This window comes from Artibeus jamaicensis, unplaced genomic scaffold, assembly GCF_021234435.1.
Source record: "Artibeus jamaicensis isolate MK-2021 breed Jamaican fruit bat unplaced genomic scaffold, CSHL_Jam_final contig_1998, whole genome shotgun sequence".
NCBI classification, from domain to species: Eukaryota; Metazoa; Chordata; class Mammalia; order Chiroptera; family Phyllostomidae; genus Artibeus; species Artibeus jamaicensis.
In genome coordinates, this window is record NW_026521407.1 from 12806999 (window position 1) to 12823565 (window position 16567).

Sequence of the window (16567 nt, forward strand, 5' to 3'; positions counted from 1 at the left end):
GAGTCAAATATACTGCAATTTACCCCACAAATTTCAAATTTGGTTAAGATATAAATTTGTCTCAAGATTTCGGAATAAGTCCACAATAATCACATTCTGACTTTTTTGATAATTGTATAATCTAGGGTTAGTGTACATAGTAAACTTATAATCTATCTCTAAAGTTATAAAATAGCACAGTAAAATGGGGCACCAAATAAATACTTCTCTTTTTTTATAGATTAAAAAAAAGATTTTATTTACTTATTTTTAGAGAGAGGGGAAATGAAGGAGAAAGGGAGAGAAGCAATCAGTTGTCTCTCTCACGCCCCCAAATGGGGAGCTGGCCTGCAACCCAGGCATGTGCCCTGACTGGGAACAGAACTGGCGACCTTTCAGCAACAGTGTTCAATCCACTGAGCCACACTACCCAGGGCCAAATAAATACTTTACATACCATAAGATGAACAAATAATAATCTTGTACCTGGAATACTAAATGTGACTGTGGCCAGGCTGCTTCTGTTATCACTATGAAAAAAATCACCTTATAGGCCCTGACCCAGAATTTAATTTACAAAGAAGAGTAATAAAATATTGTTAATCTCACAAAAGATATATAAGAATCTTGTATTATTATATAGAGTATTACTTTACTACCAAAGTAGTAAAGTAGTAACAAACAGATATATTTCTATTTTATTCCAGTAGAAAGGACAGCATTTAAACCCATAGATCCTCTCCCTCCAAACCACCATACTTTACCTGTGAATTTTCCATTATATTGTTCCTTGTTCATTGCTACACGTCTCTGGTCACAATTTTTTCCATTCTCTGCCATTTCATAGATCAATAACTCTTGAGGAGCTAATAAAGCAAAATAAAATCCAGTGATACATTACATAATTCTGCTTTGCCCCGTGACCAGATAAAACTGAATACAGACACAACAGGGCAGTAACACCGAGCAGGCGATTGGAACAATGTGTTTACTTTATTCGTAGCTGCAGTTGTTAAGGTTAAATGAGAGCCTAAGGGTGGGGCCCTAATCCAATAGAAGCAGTGTCCTTAGAGGATGAGATGATACACCAGACACCTGTCTCTCTGCAGACACCCAGAGGAAAGGCCATGTGAGGCCACAAGCAAGTAGCTGTCAACAAGTCAGAAAGAGGCCACATCAGGAACCAACCGTCAGCTCCTCAATTTTGGATTTCCAGACTCCAGAGTTGTGAGAAAATAAATTTCTGTTGTTTAAGTCCACCAGTCCATGGTGTTCTGTTATGGTAGCCCTAGCAGACTAATACAATGCTGGTTAGTACAAACAAGGGGAACCAGATCACAGGACTGTAATATTTTTCTCGGTAGTAGTAATAAATTGGTATTCTGGTTTGTGAATTTGGTTAGAATAGTTCCATCCTCTGGAGTCCATTCAGATATATGTTTACTACTTCAAATTTATAAGCTAAAAAGCAGATAATCAGACACTAAAATGTGGCATCTGTACCAAGATCCAGGTGCCAGTGAGTGGACTTCACTGTGTGAACCAGACTGTCTTCTACTCAGGGAATACCCTGAGTACTTTGCAGCACCAGTCTTCAAACCGCAACAGTGACTAGCAACAGTGACTACTCAATATAGCATTAATGTCCCCTGTTAATCTTACTCATTATCATTTGCAACTTCATAAAAGGAGCCATTTTATAAGGGAACAGAAAAACTTGGCTCCCCAAAGTTGCCAATATGTCTTGACTGATTTGAGGCCACACCAGGGCAGGTGGCCTTTGGACTAGGTATTTCACCCGTCTGTATCCACGCCCTAGGACTGAATGCACTCCACCCTATTCTAATTCTGTTCTCAACTGAAAGTTGCTTAAGTTCTTGGAGCTAAAAGAATCCTTCCAGCAACATGCATTTATTGGCTGCACAACTTGAGTAACCAATTTTAGCCTTTGCATATGAGTTCCTTTGTAAAATATCCCCATTTCTATGTTCACATCATCCTTACATCTTTTTGTGTGTGGGTGTTGATCTGGGGTACTCTCAGTAATTTAGTTTCTCTGCTTCAAGAGAAATCACACAGAACTGTCCTACACAGTGACAGGCACACAGCAGGCACTTAATGTCAGTTTCTCCATGCCCATTTCACGAATGTCTCAATTTTCCAAAATCATCACGGTGAATTCTGCCCTGAGCATTCCCTCACAGACACGGGTTTTCCATATTTCCCCAATACACGTGAGCCTGCATAACTAGTTTCCACAGAAGCAGCCTCAGATTCAGAAAAATCTTAGTTTGTTATGTTGGATAGCAAAATGACTTATTTATCATCAATCCAAACATTCTGAAAAGTACTAAAAGGACAACTGGTTAAAAATTATTATGGAGTAAAAGGGCTCTAGCCTATCTATGTAGCCAGGGTAAGATGAAGTAATAATTTTTAAGGAGAGCCACTTTTTGCAGCTGAACAATCAGCATTAATTTTGGAAACCTGTGATGAAACAGTATCCGCCAGTCTGCTGTATGTGGGAATAAATCCAAAGTATTCCTAGCCTGTTTAAAGGATCGAAATTCCAAACAGGAGTCTAGCATACCTTCCTGATATTCAATGGAGCTTTGCGGTGAAAGTGTTGTAATATCGATTTTAACAGCATGTATTAAGAATTAAGTTACTGGAATAAATTCTACATGTCTGCGGATGAGAAGTTAGAAATAGGAAAGCATAACTCAAACAGCAAATATAATTTTCATTGTGAAGCTACATCTAGATACAAAAAATGTTTTTAAAAGGCTGTAACTTGCAGATTTTAAACACAGCTGAAGCATTCAAAATAAAAGGCTGATATTAAGATATGTGGATTTTTTGTTTGTTTCTGGCAGAAGTCCTTAGAAAATACTGCTAAAATCAACTCACAAAGGTTCTTTGTAAGCCGTACATTCAGTGCTAAGACTATAATACTCCATTCATTTTCGACATTAGCTACACTTGTAATGCAAAAACAATGTGAAACTAAATTATTGTGAGTTCTTCAAAGCAATACAAAAATGTTTAAGGATAAAATGAAAAAGCAACTCCCTGAGTAATGCAAGAGTTACTGGAGAATTTAATAAGAAGAAAAGGAAAAGCAAATAAGATCAGTGAAACCACTGTTCCTAATTTTCTTAGCCCACTCTGTTCCAAAATAAAATGGATACACTCCCTCTTAAAGAAATAATCTATCCAAATGAGTCCACTTTCTCACACACAAAAAATTAACTTGGCTTTCTCAATAAAACACGTTTTTTTTTCCACACAAAGCATGAAAAGCAGCCAACTTGAATATTATACTGTTTTGCTTTTAGAAGTCTGTGTCCTTAACTGGATTATTTAGTACATTCAGTCACAGACTACTCCAAAATAGCTGCAGATTGCCCTAAAACTATGAAGATTAAAAAACTGCAATTTGTTCTTGGAAATTTAATAATCTAAGTGAGGAGTAATGCATCTTGACTAGTGAGGCTTTGCTACAGTGTCCCATTTGCACAGAGTTACAAAACCAAAGATCTCTCAAGGACCACGCACAAGTATCAGAGAGGCCATCGGGTCCTCTGACTCTGAGAGCCACACAGCATCTAACACACAGTTATGGCAGCTTAGGAGTGTGTTCCTAGAAAATCCGTTATTTGAATAAGAATATATGAAAAAAATTCTTTGAATCTTTTTGAGCTAAGTCTTAGGGAATTCAAAAAATTAAAACTCCAAGTTAGGATATAATTTAAAAGCATTCAAGATCTCGATAAATGTCCCAGTAATGGCTTAGTAGGCTGTGAGGGCATTTCTAGCCTAAACTGTTCCTCAAATTACATTCAATTCATTACAGTCTTCTGAGTGTTGGAAACTGCTACTGCTCCAGATCTAATTTTTAATGAGATACAAATTTAATTGAAAATCCAAATTTTAAAAAGAGATAACCTGAAGGCACTTTTAGGGATTCTACATTTCTGATAGTCTGATAGGTTTTGGTAAAGGTTTCTTATCTTTCACTTTCCATATGTAAAATAGCATTTTATGTTCTTTTATGTAAAAACACAATTCTATTTTCAGGGAAAAATGAATAATTCAGAAAAACACATGTTGAATAATTCCATTTCTCATTTTCTTTCAACATACTCCTTAATGTTCATTCAGAAAGATGGGGGAGAAATAAGAGTAAGGCCAAGAATTGAGATAGGAAAAAGAATAGCCGTCTAGAGTTGGGAGACTTAGCTCATGACGACACCTTGGGAACATCACTTCCCATCCCTGAGTCTCTCCTTCCTCATCCAATCATCAAGCACGTGGAGTAAATGATCACCATCATTTTCCTTCTGTTCTAACAGTCTAAGAATTCTATTCAGCTTAAGTCCAGGGTTTTGGATTTATGTAATATTTGGATTTATGTAATAACTACTTCTGTGTGGTTACTTACAATTCACATACAGATTAGCTAACACCATGCTAACATCTCTTGCACAAAGCAGTTATTTTTATCCTCGCCTTCTACAAATGAGAAATTGAGGGCTCAAGTGGCCCCAAACAGCAGTTTGGCAGCATGTGAATAGTAGGGTGTCAATCTAAGCCCAATTTCAGTATTTCTTCTACTATACAGAACAGTCTGATGATAATCGTTTAGCTTTCCATAGTATTTACAGATACTCATTTCTAAAATTAAGAGAACACTCATTTCGACTGACTTTCACTATTTAAACACGAAAATCAATGACTGCACCTTCGCTTTTTGGGGGTCATTTCTTTGTGGGTTATTGCTGTTTGTGCATTTTGACAAAATTTAAAATTCAGATTGCTTAACAGACCTCCTTACTTTGTAGTCCCTAAAAACTTGGTTAATATAAACTGGCCTATACAAGTCATTAATAAGAAAATAAGTTAAATCACCGAATATTTTCAAATGGTAAAAGTACATGCTTCAGATTATTTATATCAAAAGGAAGAACCTGATATGGATAATTCTAAAATTTATGATCTATAAACCAATTTATTATCTACTGTGTGGAAAAACATTAGAACCTGCTATATATTTTCCATCTATTAAAATGGTAGTAATGTCCTTACTCCACCCATTAAGATGGATACTGGAGCTAACTGTTGGTATGTTGGTCATTCAGCATTTACTGAGACCAGAATTATCTGTCACACTTTTTAGAGGGTGAATTGTCATTCTTTGCCCACTCTCAAGGATATTTTGTGTTTCACTTTCTTTTAAATATTAAAGAGCTTCCCAGTAATAATCACCAATGACCTTCATTTCTACCTTAAGAAAATGAGATCCTACCGAGTAGATAAATTACGGTGCAATTATTTGTACTAAAATGAATTCTTCCCATCCAAATGGCTTCATGATAGGATTCTATAAAACAGTGCACTTGGAAAATGTAAATTAAATTTTAGTAACAATTTTATTATGTGAAGTCTGGTACATGTACTAGGAACTTTGAGGGACCCTTACTCTCCAGGAAAACTACATCCTGGATTGGACATACTATTTGAGATGTGACTGGTCTCACAAAAAAAAGAAGGAGTCTCCCTAATCCCTTTCTGTCCCTCCAAAATATAAGCAAACTGTACAAAAGACCCAGAGAGACAAGATGGCCCAAGAGCTCAGGTGGTTGTGAGGCATGGTGGGAACAGAGAGGCACCTGAGCAGTAGGAAGGAAATGAACAGGACCAACCAGCAGGCCGGAGAGACAAGGCTACCCTGAGACAAGATCCCTATAGCAACCTCCCTATAGGAAGACTGACTTTGGAAGTAGGAGGCTGAATGTGTAGCCTACTCTCTGGGCCGAAACTCATGATATATGGGCGAACACCTACATGCAGAATATGCCACCCCAAAATATGCCACTTTAGCACATTTCTTACTTTGAAATTAAGAAACTTAAAACAGCAGGCATACAAAGACACTCTGACTCTCCTTTTTCCTCCTAAAAGCAGGAGAGAAAACTCCTACATGCAAGGTAACCTCCCTGTACCAGGAGGAAGACATTCTTATAACCAGAGATGGGGAATTCGGGGCCAATAAATCTGTACCTTGTTAACTAACCCTTATCTTCCTCATTATTTCATCATTTACTACAACTAGCTCAAATCTCTTTGCATTGTTAATCGTTCACAAACTTATTGTTTGTCTTAAAGGTATAAAAGCTTCCTTCTCTTGTGAGAACATCCACGTACATGTAATTTTTCCTCCCCTACAACCACAGGGCTACTGATGTGGTCCCAAGCCTTTATAACTCTAAGCAGAAATAGAAGCAAACCCTCTTTATAAATTAGGTCCACTGGACTCCCACTGAATAAGATCAATCAATAAACTTATAAAGGTATCAGAAAGTATGCCATTCATTTTGAGGACCCCACCCCACCCACAAATCCATACAGCTTCAGGACAATAATAACAAATATTACAGATTCTCGTGCAGAATAAATCTTTTGTAGAATAGCTATGCCTAAAATGTTTATAGAACAAAGGATGCAATATGAATGTAAGTACACAATAAAAACTATTACAGCTAGATTTGAATGAAAGACAAGCAAAAGGGGCTTCTAGAAAATAAAAAAATATATAACTATTGAAATTAAAAGCTAATGATGGATTAAACAGCAGAGCAAACACACATGAAGTGAACTGGATAAGTTACCCAGGGAATTTATTAAGAGCATAGCAGAGATAAAATGGAAAATACAAGCAAATAAGAGACAGAAGATATAATGAAAAGGTATACACTTTGCTTAGGAATCCCAGGATAATAGAAAGAACAGAAGAAATGTAAATTCAAAAAGATAAAAGCCTAAAATTTCCAGAATTGGAAAGATGAACACCAAATTTCCTCATAAATGAGTACATTGTTCTAGTAAGTACAATGCCTTTCAAACAGAAGAAAAATAAATAAATCTGATCCAGAAACACCTCAATCAAACTATAGAACACTTACAGCAAAGAGATCTTGATCTTGAAAGCAGTCAAAGAGGGACAGATTTCTGAAAATGAAGGAACAGTTAGAATAGAAGCAGATTTCTCAATAGCAACAATAACAGCCAAGAAACCAAAGTAATAATATCATTAGAATTTGAGATAAAATAGCTAGTTTAGAATTCTGTGCCCAACAAAATAAAGACATTAACAGCAAGCAACAAATGGGAATTTACCAAATCTAAATGCTAGAAAAAATACTTCTAAAAAATATTCCATAAACAGAAAGCAATGATCTCCCCAAATTGGCTGAGATATAAGACACGTAGAAAAATGAAATAATAAGCATAAAGACAAATAAAAAACAAAACTGCAAAAAATAAGAAGAGTGTCTAATTGGACAAGAACTTTAAAAACAAGTGAAATTCGGACAATTTTACGTAAATCAGGAAGAGAAGGATTAGAGCTAAAGTGTTCTGAAGTTGTGGAGCATCCAAACAGACCAAGTACGTGAATAATCAAAATTAACATAAAAGATTAAACACATCACTTTAAAAACAGATTGCAAATGGTATTTTTAAAAATTCCACACTTTCTTATAAAAACATATAAAGTTTGAAAATAAAACAACAGACAAAAGTCATTCTAATAATGAAATAAAGGACATAATAAGAAACAATGTTAAAAGGCTGAACTCACCAGGAAGATATAACAATTCTGGGGGGCAAAAGGGGAACATCTGTAATAATGTCAACAATAAAAAAAAATCTAAATTTGAATGCACCTAAAAGAATATAGCATCCAAATTTATAACATAAAAATTGGTAAATGTACATGGAGAAATGAAGAAATCCAGCATTATATTGTGGGATTTTATTTTTTAATTTATTTTTTTAAAGATTTATTTATTTATTTATCTATTTATCTTTAGAGGGGAAGGGAAGGAGAGAGGGAGAGAAATATCAATGTATGGTTGCCTCTCATTTGTCCCCTGCTGGGAACTGGCCTGCAACCCAGGCATGTGCCCTGACTGGGAATCGAACCGTGATGCTCTGGTTCGCAGGCCCGTGCTCAATCCACTGAGCCACACCAGCCAGGGCATATTGTGGGATTTTAAAACAACTGTTAATTACTGATATTTCAAGCAAACAAAAACAAAACATTCAACAAAGCTAGATGATTTTAATGACTCAATTAGGAAACAAAATGTAGGGAGGTATATGTGTAAGATTCAGTACCTCACAATCACAGAATGCAGATTTTTTTCCCACAAGTCACTTCCTATGATTAAGGCAAGGAAACAAGTCTCAAATTCCAAAGAATGGGCACCACAGACCATATTCTCTGATAACCCAGAAATTAAGTTAACAGATACGAAACCTGTACATATTTAGAATGAATTGCACAGAGTTCTAAATCACATGTCAAAATAAGAGAAAACTGAAAAATGCTGACAACTACTTAAACTATTAAGTGAATTTTTAGCAAGGTCACAGAATATCAAAGGTCAAAACCAATACTCTTTCCATTGTTATACTTGAAATAAATAAATAAATGTTAAATATTAAAGTTTCATTTACAGTACTATCTAAAAACATTAAATACTTAGAAGTTTAACAAAATACATAAAAGACCTGTTCTAAAAATATCTGTAGATCAATGGAACAGAATACAGTGTATAGAAACAGATCCACGTACACAGGGTCAATTCGTTTTTGACAAAGGCACAAGACAAGTCAATGGTAAAAGGAAAGTCTTTTCAACAAATGGCACTAGAACAAATGAATATTCTTATGAAGAAATGAGCACTGACCCTTATCATGTGCAACTACTGACTGAAATGGACCATAGGTCTAAATGTAAAAACTTAGTTATTAAAACTACAAAGCATTTAGGAAAAAAGGGAGAAAACTCTTTGCAGTCTTGAGGTAGACAAATATTTCTTAGGATTTAAAAGCATAAACCATAAAAGAAAAAACTGATAAACTATTAATTTTAAAAACTTTTGCTCTTTGAAACAAAATGTTAAAAATAGATTTCAAAAGGTAAGCCACGGAATGAGAGAAAATATTTACAATTCATGTATCTAAGTTCTTATATCCAGTCTCTCTCTCTCCACACATACATACATATATCTGAATTTTTTCTGTTCACTGTTGTCTCTAGCATCTCAAACTATGCCTGGTACATAGTATGTACTACGTAAGTACTTGTTAAATGAAAAATTCATGTTCACCGCTGTGTAATATTTCATTATGTAACTCTACCCCAATTTAATTATCTGGTCTCCTGACAATAATGTTTGAATTGTTTATAGCTTTTGCTATTAAGACCAGTGTTGCTAAAAGTATCACTGTCCATAGACATTTCACATGTACAAGAGATTCTACTGGCTATATATATCTAGGTACAGAATTGCTAGCAAGAGTATGCCAATATTCAGCTTTACAAGTTGTTTCCCAGGCTTTGCTATTGTTAGCCTTCCTAATTTTTGCAGAGGAATGCATGTAAAGAATGCTGCGGTGGATCCCAAAATCGTCACAAATTCTTCTCATTGTATGCGTAGCCCTCTGCAATATGGTTTTACCTCCTAGAGTTTGTTATTCTAATCCTTGACTCTGCACTTGGCTATGTGACTTGCTTTGGCAAGGGGACATCAGCAAGTGTGACACAGAGGCTTTGCTATGTAAAATTTTTATGACACAGAAACTGGAGAAAGGCTGATAACTCCGTGATTACATTAAGAGTTTATTAAGGGAACTTACATACCAATGACATCTTGAGTGACACAAAGACAACATGGGTATCTGCTATGCCCTCTACCTGCCAGGCTGTTTTATAGCTAAAAGCAGTGAGTACATGGAAGAAAGGAATGTGCTTAACCTATAGGAAGGGGAACCACTAAGTGCCCAGAGGCTCTGGCAACAGAGCTGGTTAAGAGACATAACCAAGGGCTTCTTGTCCAGAGGCACAGCAGAGTTCTTATGCACACGGGACAGGGTGGAGGGGGGGGTGCAGCGCAGTCATAGATGGTGTATTACCTTCAGCTGTGGTCAGCTCTGTATGCCCAGGCTTGCGAAGCACTTGAACATTAGGACCTGTCATCTCTTACTGCTCTTTAGAACCCTCCGCCCATGTGAAAACAGCCCAGGCTAACCTACCGAGGCAGAGGGGACCATGCGCAACAAAGACAAGCATCCCAGCAGAGACCTGCCCACCTGAACAGCCAAGCTATCCCAGACCAGAACTTTCCCACCTAACTCTCAGAATCATGAGAAATATTAAATGCATTTTTAAATCACAAAATTTTGAAGCTAAGTTGTTACACAGCAAAATACCTGTATATCATCAGATAGTATAATTGCTACAATGAAAAAGAAAGAAATTTGGTACAAGTTTTAATAAGGTGGATAAAAGAAGCTTTCTTTGAGAATCTGACATTGGGGAAGAGCACTATAGAGAAAGAGGAAAAGAAGTACAAAGACACAGAGACAGGGGCATGTCTCACCAATAGTTATTAAAGTCACTGATAAATTCAACTATTTAAATTTCTAAAAACTAGAGTTTTGCAAATACAGAGGTTCTAGCAATATCTGTGATTATTTTGTGGGTAGAGGAATAAAGAAAATTCCTCTACCCATAAAAGTAGTGCTAAAATCACCTAAAAAATAGATCTTAAAAACTTACAAGGGGCAGGAGAACCTTATATGCTCTCTACTGATTACATGGTTTTGCAATGTGGAGATTTCCAAGTTTCTGGAAGGAAATAGATTCAACAATGAGGGAAGAAGTGGCCAGTCAGAGCAACCAATTTAACTTTACTGGACTTCATTCTGTCTTTTTCTAGACCACAGAGCAGCATCTGACAGAGCTAAACATTTCTTAAAAGAATTCTGAATAAGTCACATGCTTTAAAAGATACATACTGGGGAAAAAGGTGAAAAATCTTGCCCATCTCTGTGCCTCATCTGTCTGGTACTCCCCATGCTGGATACAACCACTTTCTACCAGTGTCGTACGTCTGCTCATTCTTTCTTCAAACACTCATCTGTCAGTCTCCTTTACCAGCTCTTGTTTACCTGACTTTGCCCATTGCCAGCTTTCTCCAAGTGACTTATCTGGCTCCACAGTTTAAAATACTGGTGTGAATTTGTATTTCTGGTCCTGAGCTCTAGATTTGTATTCCCAATACTAACACTCAGATGATCGCAAATTTAACATGTCCTCTTTAACCCATCCTCACCTCTCTTCTTGTAACAAACCCAGTCAGTCCTCCCCAAACCCTCGCCCTCCCAGTACTTGGCACAACCATCCACCCAGTTACCAGATCCAGAAGCATAGCCATCCTTGACTCCTCTACATTTCCTTACACCTCACATCTAATCCAGGTCCCAGTCCTATTCCAAATATATTCAGTATCCACCCACTCTCGGCTCTCCACTTTTTGCTGCCATCTGGATCAGGCCATCTTCACCTCTCACTTGGACTATTGGAAGGGACCCCGTCTCCATTCCTATTCTTGTCCCCTTCAATTAATCCTTCACACACCAGCAAGAGTTAACTTCATATAAATCACATTACTCCCTACTTGAAATTGTAGAATGACTTCTTGCTGCACTCAGATCAAATCCAAGCTTATTTACATAGCCTGCAAAACTCCATGTAACCTGGACCATGCATATGTTTCCTACCTAACCTTGTATTACTGTGTTACAGGTGTACTGTGCTAGAGTCTCAAAGAGGCAGGTATCCCCATTAATTCTCTCTCATACCCTTAGTTGTTTCCTTTGTAACATTTGTTACACTGTTTATGTTCTTCTCTATTAGATTTCTGACTAAAATATCTGTTTATCTTCGTTCCCCACTGTTCTCCCCAGAACCTGGGCTACAGGTATTTTGTTCAATGACTGGATGAATGAACAGATGCCAATGCAAAATGATCTTCCTATGCAAAGAAAGTAAGTGCTAGAAGACATCCCTAAACAGCAAATCCCCAAATTTTAATTTCCAAATTCTGTGTATAGCTTACTACACAGATAATCTTGTGGGGAAAGGGAAAAATTCTTCCTGGCTCTGGTTCTTTTTGGCTGGCTGAATAAAAAAATCAGTATGAGACAGACTGACAGGAGAAAATCAAATCTGATTTCATGCCCATGGAAGCCCATCTACACCAGACAGTTGAGTCCCCACATACATGAGAGATTCAGAGACAGAAAGGGAAAATGAGGTGCAAAGACATCCTGAGCTCAGGATGAAGGCACCTTGGGGCTTAAGAGTCACTGCAGGACTTAGAGCAGACAGTAATCAGTAGTCTGCCCAGACATACAGATAGGTCAAAAGAAGTTATTTCTGATAATCTCTTATGGTAGGCAAGGACTCTAATTCACATTCTTCTGGGTAGCTGGGGGAGGGGAGGCAGAAGTTTGTCTGTCCTGCAGGGTCTCAAAATAATCTGTATACCACAAAAGCACACCTTGGGGTGACAATTCTGAGCCCTTACAATGTGAACTGTTAACAATAATCCAAAAGGGTTAAGAAAATGACCTATAAGAATGCCTCATTTTGTTAAGAATGTAAACATTCACAAAATAAAACTGTGTATATACATACATCTATTTACTGAGATTTCACTAATAAGCAAACAATAATCAAGTGAGCAGCATAATAAAGATGTGCTTGCAAAAGAGGGGAAAGAGCTCTTCGCAACTGCTCAGGAGGCCACATGAGGATGAAGGTGATAGTCGTGGCTAACTGTCAGGCACTATTCTAAATGCTGTCTGTGAATCTGCTCATTTAACCCTAACGAAAAGGTGCTGACTACATAGTCAAGGAGAAAATCGAGACAGCAAGAGGTGAAGTAAGGAACCCAAGGGTTGCACAGTAGTAGAGCTGGAATTTGAACCGAGGCAATTTAGCTTCATAGCCTTGACTCTTATCATCACCTACCCAGTCCATTCAGAAAAATTTGTAAAGACCAAGGTTATTATTACTAATGAACCTCAAGAAAAAGAGAAAACATCAAAAGATTTACTAAAAAAAATGTATTTCTGGAATACTACCAACAAACTCCATTGCAATTATAGTTATACCAGCTGAGATAGGATTACTCAATAGCTTACTCTTGCTTAATTTAAAATGCCTTAAGCTTCAAGTGACAGCTTTTATGTGGCACAGAAAAGTATCACCTATTCAAATTTCCAAAACCTTCAAGAAAGATATTTTAAAATGAGCTTCGTATAAGGCTTTACATAATACATAATGTCAGTTCACTCAAAGATGCATTCTAGACAAAACAAGAAGTTTCCTGAAGCAATGAACTCCTTAAAAGTTTACCCCCCAAATATTTGCAAATCTTTGTGAAAGCACAGTATTAACTAACACAGTAACAAACAAGTTATCACTGCCATTCATCTAGTTTGTTTTGGAGGTTAGTCAGGATTCTCTAATATGGAGTTTATTTCCATACCAAAGAGAGAGAGGGACAGAGAAAGAGACCAAAACAGAGGGTGTGGGCATAACAGCAGTGATAAGTACCTGGCACTACAATCTCCAAGAAAGGGGAGAGACTAAACATGTTTTACAAAGTCAATGGAAACAAAGAGTTCCCAAGAAGACAAAGCATAAGTCTTCTACATTGTTCATTCATCCAGAATAAAATAATTACAGAAATGACTCCACAGATTAAGAGATAAGTAATATAACAGGATGATGGAATTACAAGCAGCTGGGAGAAATTTTTTAACAGGAGCGAAGTAATTAACAGTTTCATCATACTTATTAGCAACAACATTCACTTAATGAGATGCGTTTCAAAGATCCTGTGTTTTTTCCACTTGCCAGAAAGAAGACACCTTGATACCCGATAGTAACAAAGCATGAACTCAGAATAACTATTCTGAAGAACAGAACTAATTTTCTTTCCTCAGAACATTCCACTGCAGATCTTGCCAAGTACGGTGTTTTTGTTTTCACAGAATTCACAAGACTCAATCAGCTAAAAGGAGGAAAGATGTAGAGACACATACAGATTTCTTTAATACATAAATCATTTTAATGCAAAGCAAATATTACCAAACCATATAAAGATGACTGGAGACAACTTAGCAGAACAGAAAGAACATTTGGGATCTCATTTCCAGTTCAGGTTCTGGCACTACCTAAGCCATATGGCCTCAAGCAAGCCAATTACCGACTGTTTGTGCGCCTCAATTTTCTCCCATTAAATTTGAAGAATTTAAATATATGTTAAGAGAGGTTGCTTCTACTTCTAAATATTGCATTCAGTAGGTTTCAGTGAAATGATAAAATATCTTACTTACTATAAGTAAGGCTACGTCTAACCTTTACTTAACTACATGCAAGCACCAAAAGCTTCAGCTTCCTGTGCACTTGTAAATTCTTAAGTGACAATACATAATGACCAAAAAACATCACTATTAAAACTCTCAAATGCAAAGCTATAATCATTTTCCAGTCATCTACTTACTAATCAAGGTGACTAAGTCAATGTATTACACGATCAAACTATTCCTGGCTAGCTTTTATTGTGTTCAAAAGTCAGGCAAAGATCATCTCAGTAAAGCATATAATACTATTTTCAGTTAAATAGCACACTTAATATAAAACATCAAATTTTGAAATGACACAAAGCAACAGTATGCTGCACTGATACATGTCCAGAGTCCAGAGTAAAATGACAACATCACCATATTTACACAGTAAATACAGTGAAACTGCATTTACTATCTCAATTGCTGAGACAATCCTGTGACATAAAGTGAGCAGTACTTTCATCAATACAATCCAGACCAGCTCAGAAAGTTAGGTAACCTGTAACCCTTCACTCAACAAATGCTGGCTGGGGCCCAGACTTCAATCCAGGTTTTCTGATTTAAAGTCTTTAGCAATCCTAAACAGTGGTTATTCAAGTCAAGGCAGGAAGAAGGTGAAAAGTGAGAAAATCTGGATAATCAGTTCCTGGATAACTGAAACTGACTGAACAAAAAGAATATAAGATCAGGTTTGGCAGTTATAGTCCAATAAGTAAGTTTACCAGATATTGAAACTAATGATAACCTCTAATTTATACAATTCCACATCTCAAAAATCTTGTCACCGCATTTCAGGCAAATGTGAAAATTTTTTTCTAAATAAAAGATAAGAAAAATATGTAAATTAAACAAACTGATGAAACTAGCTATAAGTGAACTATTAAAAGGCACTTACTGAAGTATTTCAGAAACTTGGTTATTTTGAAATGAGCATCACAGAAACCAAATTATATTGGATATATTTTAAACCAAATAGAATACATCTTCAGAGTAAAAGAAAATCTTCAATGTTAAAATAATATGGGCAAACAAGAAAAAGATGAAAGATTTCTAGTGTGGAGTCACTTCTCAGCTACATAAACTGGCTACATTTGTCTGGATACCAAGCACTTGTCTTCCAAAGGTTAAAAAAAAAAAGCAACCTAGAATGCACAAAATGTTGCCTGGTAAATAATAGTTTCTCTACCATCATTTACGCTATACAACCAAATATACAACCAAAATCAGAACTAATGATAGAATAGGCAGCAGTCGGAACATTAAATTCTCCATCATTATTACAACACTGGAAATACTAGTACAAGCTTCTCCAAAAAATGAGTGCAATCTGTCTGCAAAACTTCTGACAAGCCCCAGAGGATAAATAAAAAACGTAAAAGTTAGGAAAAGGATCTCTGTTGCCAAAATAGGTATAAACAGTGCCAGAGTCTATACATTATGAGACTTTCCAATGAATTTACAGGAAAACAAAAGATATTAATGTAAAACCTACTGGAGGTCCTAAGAAATCTTAGCAGTGTGCTACAGGACCACAGATGGCTTCTCGGAATTTGCGATTAAGCTGACCTTCATGTCTGACAGCAAATACCTCTACTGTGATGAAACGGGGGTTAGAGGGGTAAGGGCTTTGGAAATGGTAGAAAACACTACTTTTCATGAAAGTAATGGGACATGTGTGAAGGTCCTCTGCAAGCGGTCCTCAGAGCTAAGGCCCCACTCCCTTCGCCACCAAAGCTTTAGAAGGAACTTACATATCTGAATTTTGTTCAGAAGCGGGTCTATTGAGCGTCGGGCGCTAGTGTTTGGGGAAGTCAAGAATCCAAACTGACATCCGGAGAAACAGCTAGGTCATCAACAGAAAAGATCTCCACTTACTCTCAAGTCCTAGACACCTGAGAGGTAAAAGGAGACGGGCACTCTACAGAAGCTTAGAACAGGTTCCAAATCAGTGGCGCTCAGATCAAAAGGTCAGGAGTCTAATGTATGGGTTCAGTGAACCGGCAGCCAACCAGGAAGACGTGTCCCAAATAACTTGGCTACCGCCAGACTGAGACTTCCAGACCCAGCAGCACCCGAAAAAGCACCGCTTGAAGTCGAAATCACGGTGCCCCAGATCTGCACGGTCTAAGTGGGAGAGCTGAGGAAGAGGCCAAGCTCTGAGGACAGTGTCAGGCTTCCGTCAGTGTCCGGCTTCCGTCCCCAGTACCCCGCACTCGTTTACCTACCTGCTCTGACTCCGGCTTCTCCGGATCTCCGGATCCTGGAAGTAGCACCTGACCGACTCTCACACCCGCCGGCCGACCGGAACTCTCAC

The 16567-nt window shown here is 37.2% G+C and overlaps 1 protein-coding gene across 3 annotated transcripts in view; it reads right to left on the reverse strand.

Moving 5' to 3' along the window:
• The window catches only part of VMP1 (vacuole membrane protein 1), a 112534-nt gene extending 95985 nt beyond the window's left edge, over positions 1-16549 (reverse strand). Inside the window, exons 1-3 of one of the 3 annotated variants that reach the window (XM_053655110.1) lie at positions 16479-16549; positions 6945-6990; positions 744-845 (exon numbers count right to left, since the gene is read on the reverse strand). In XM_053655110.1, the coding sequence (XP_053511085.1) occupies positions 744-819 (76 nt within the window). In that variant the 5' untranslated portion in view covers positions 820-845; positions 6945-6990; positions 16479-16549. Of the gene's footprint in view, positions 1-743; positions 846-6944; positions 6991-16004; positions 16137-16478 lie in introns of those variants that run through there. The other 2 variants (XM_037163576.2, XM_053655115.1) reach the window with 2 other exon arrangements.
• Positions 16550-16567: the final 18 nt, after the last annotated feature.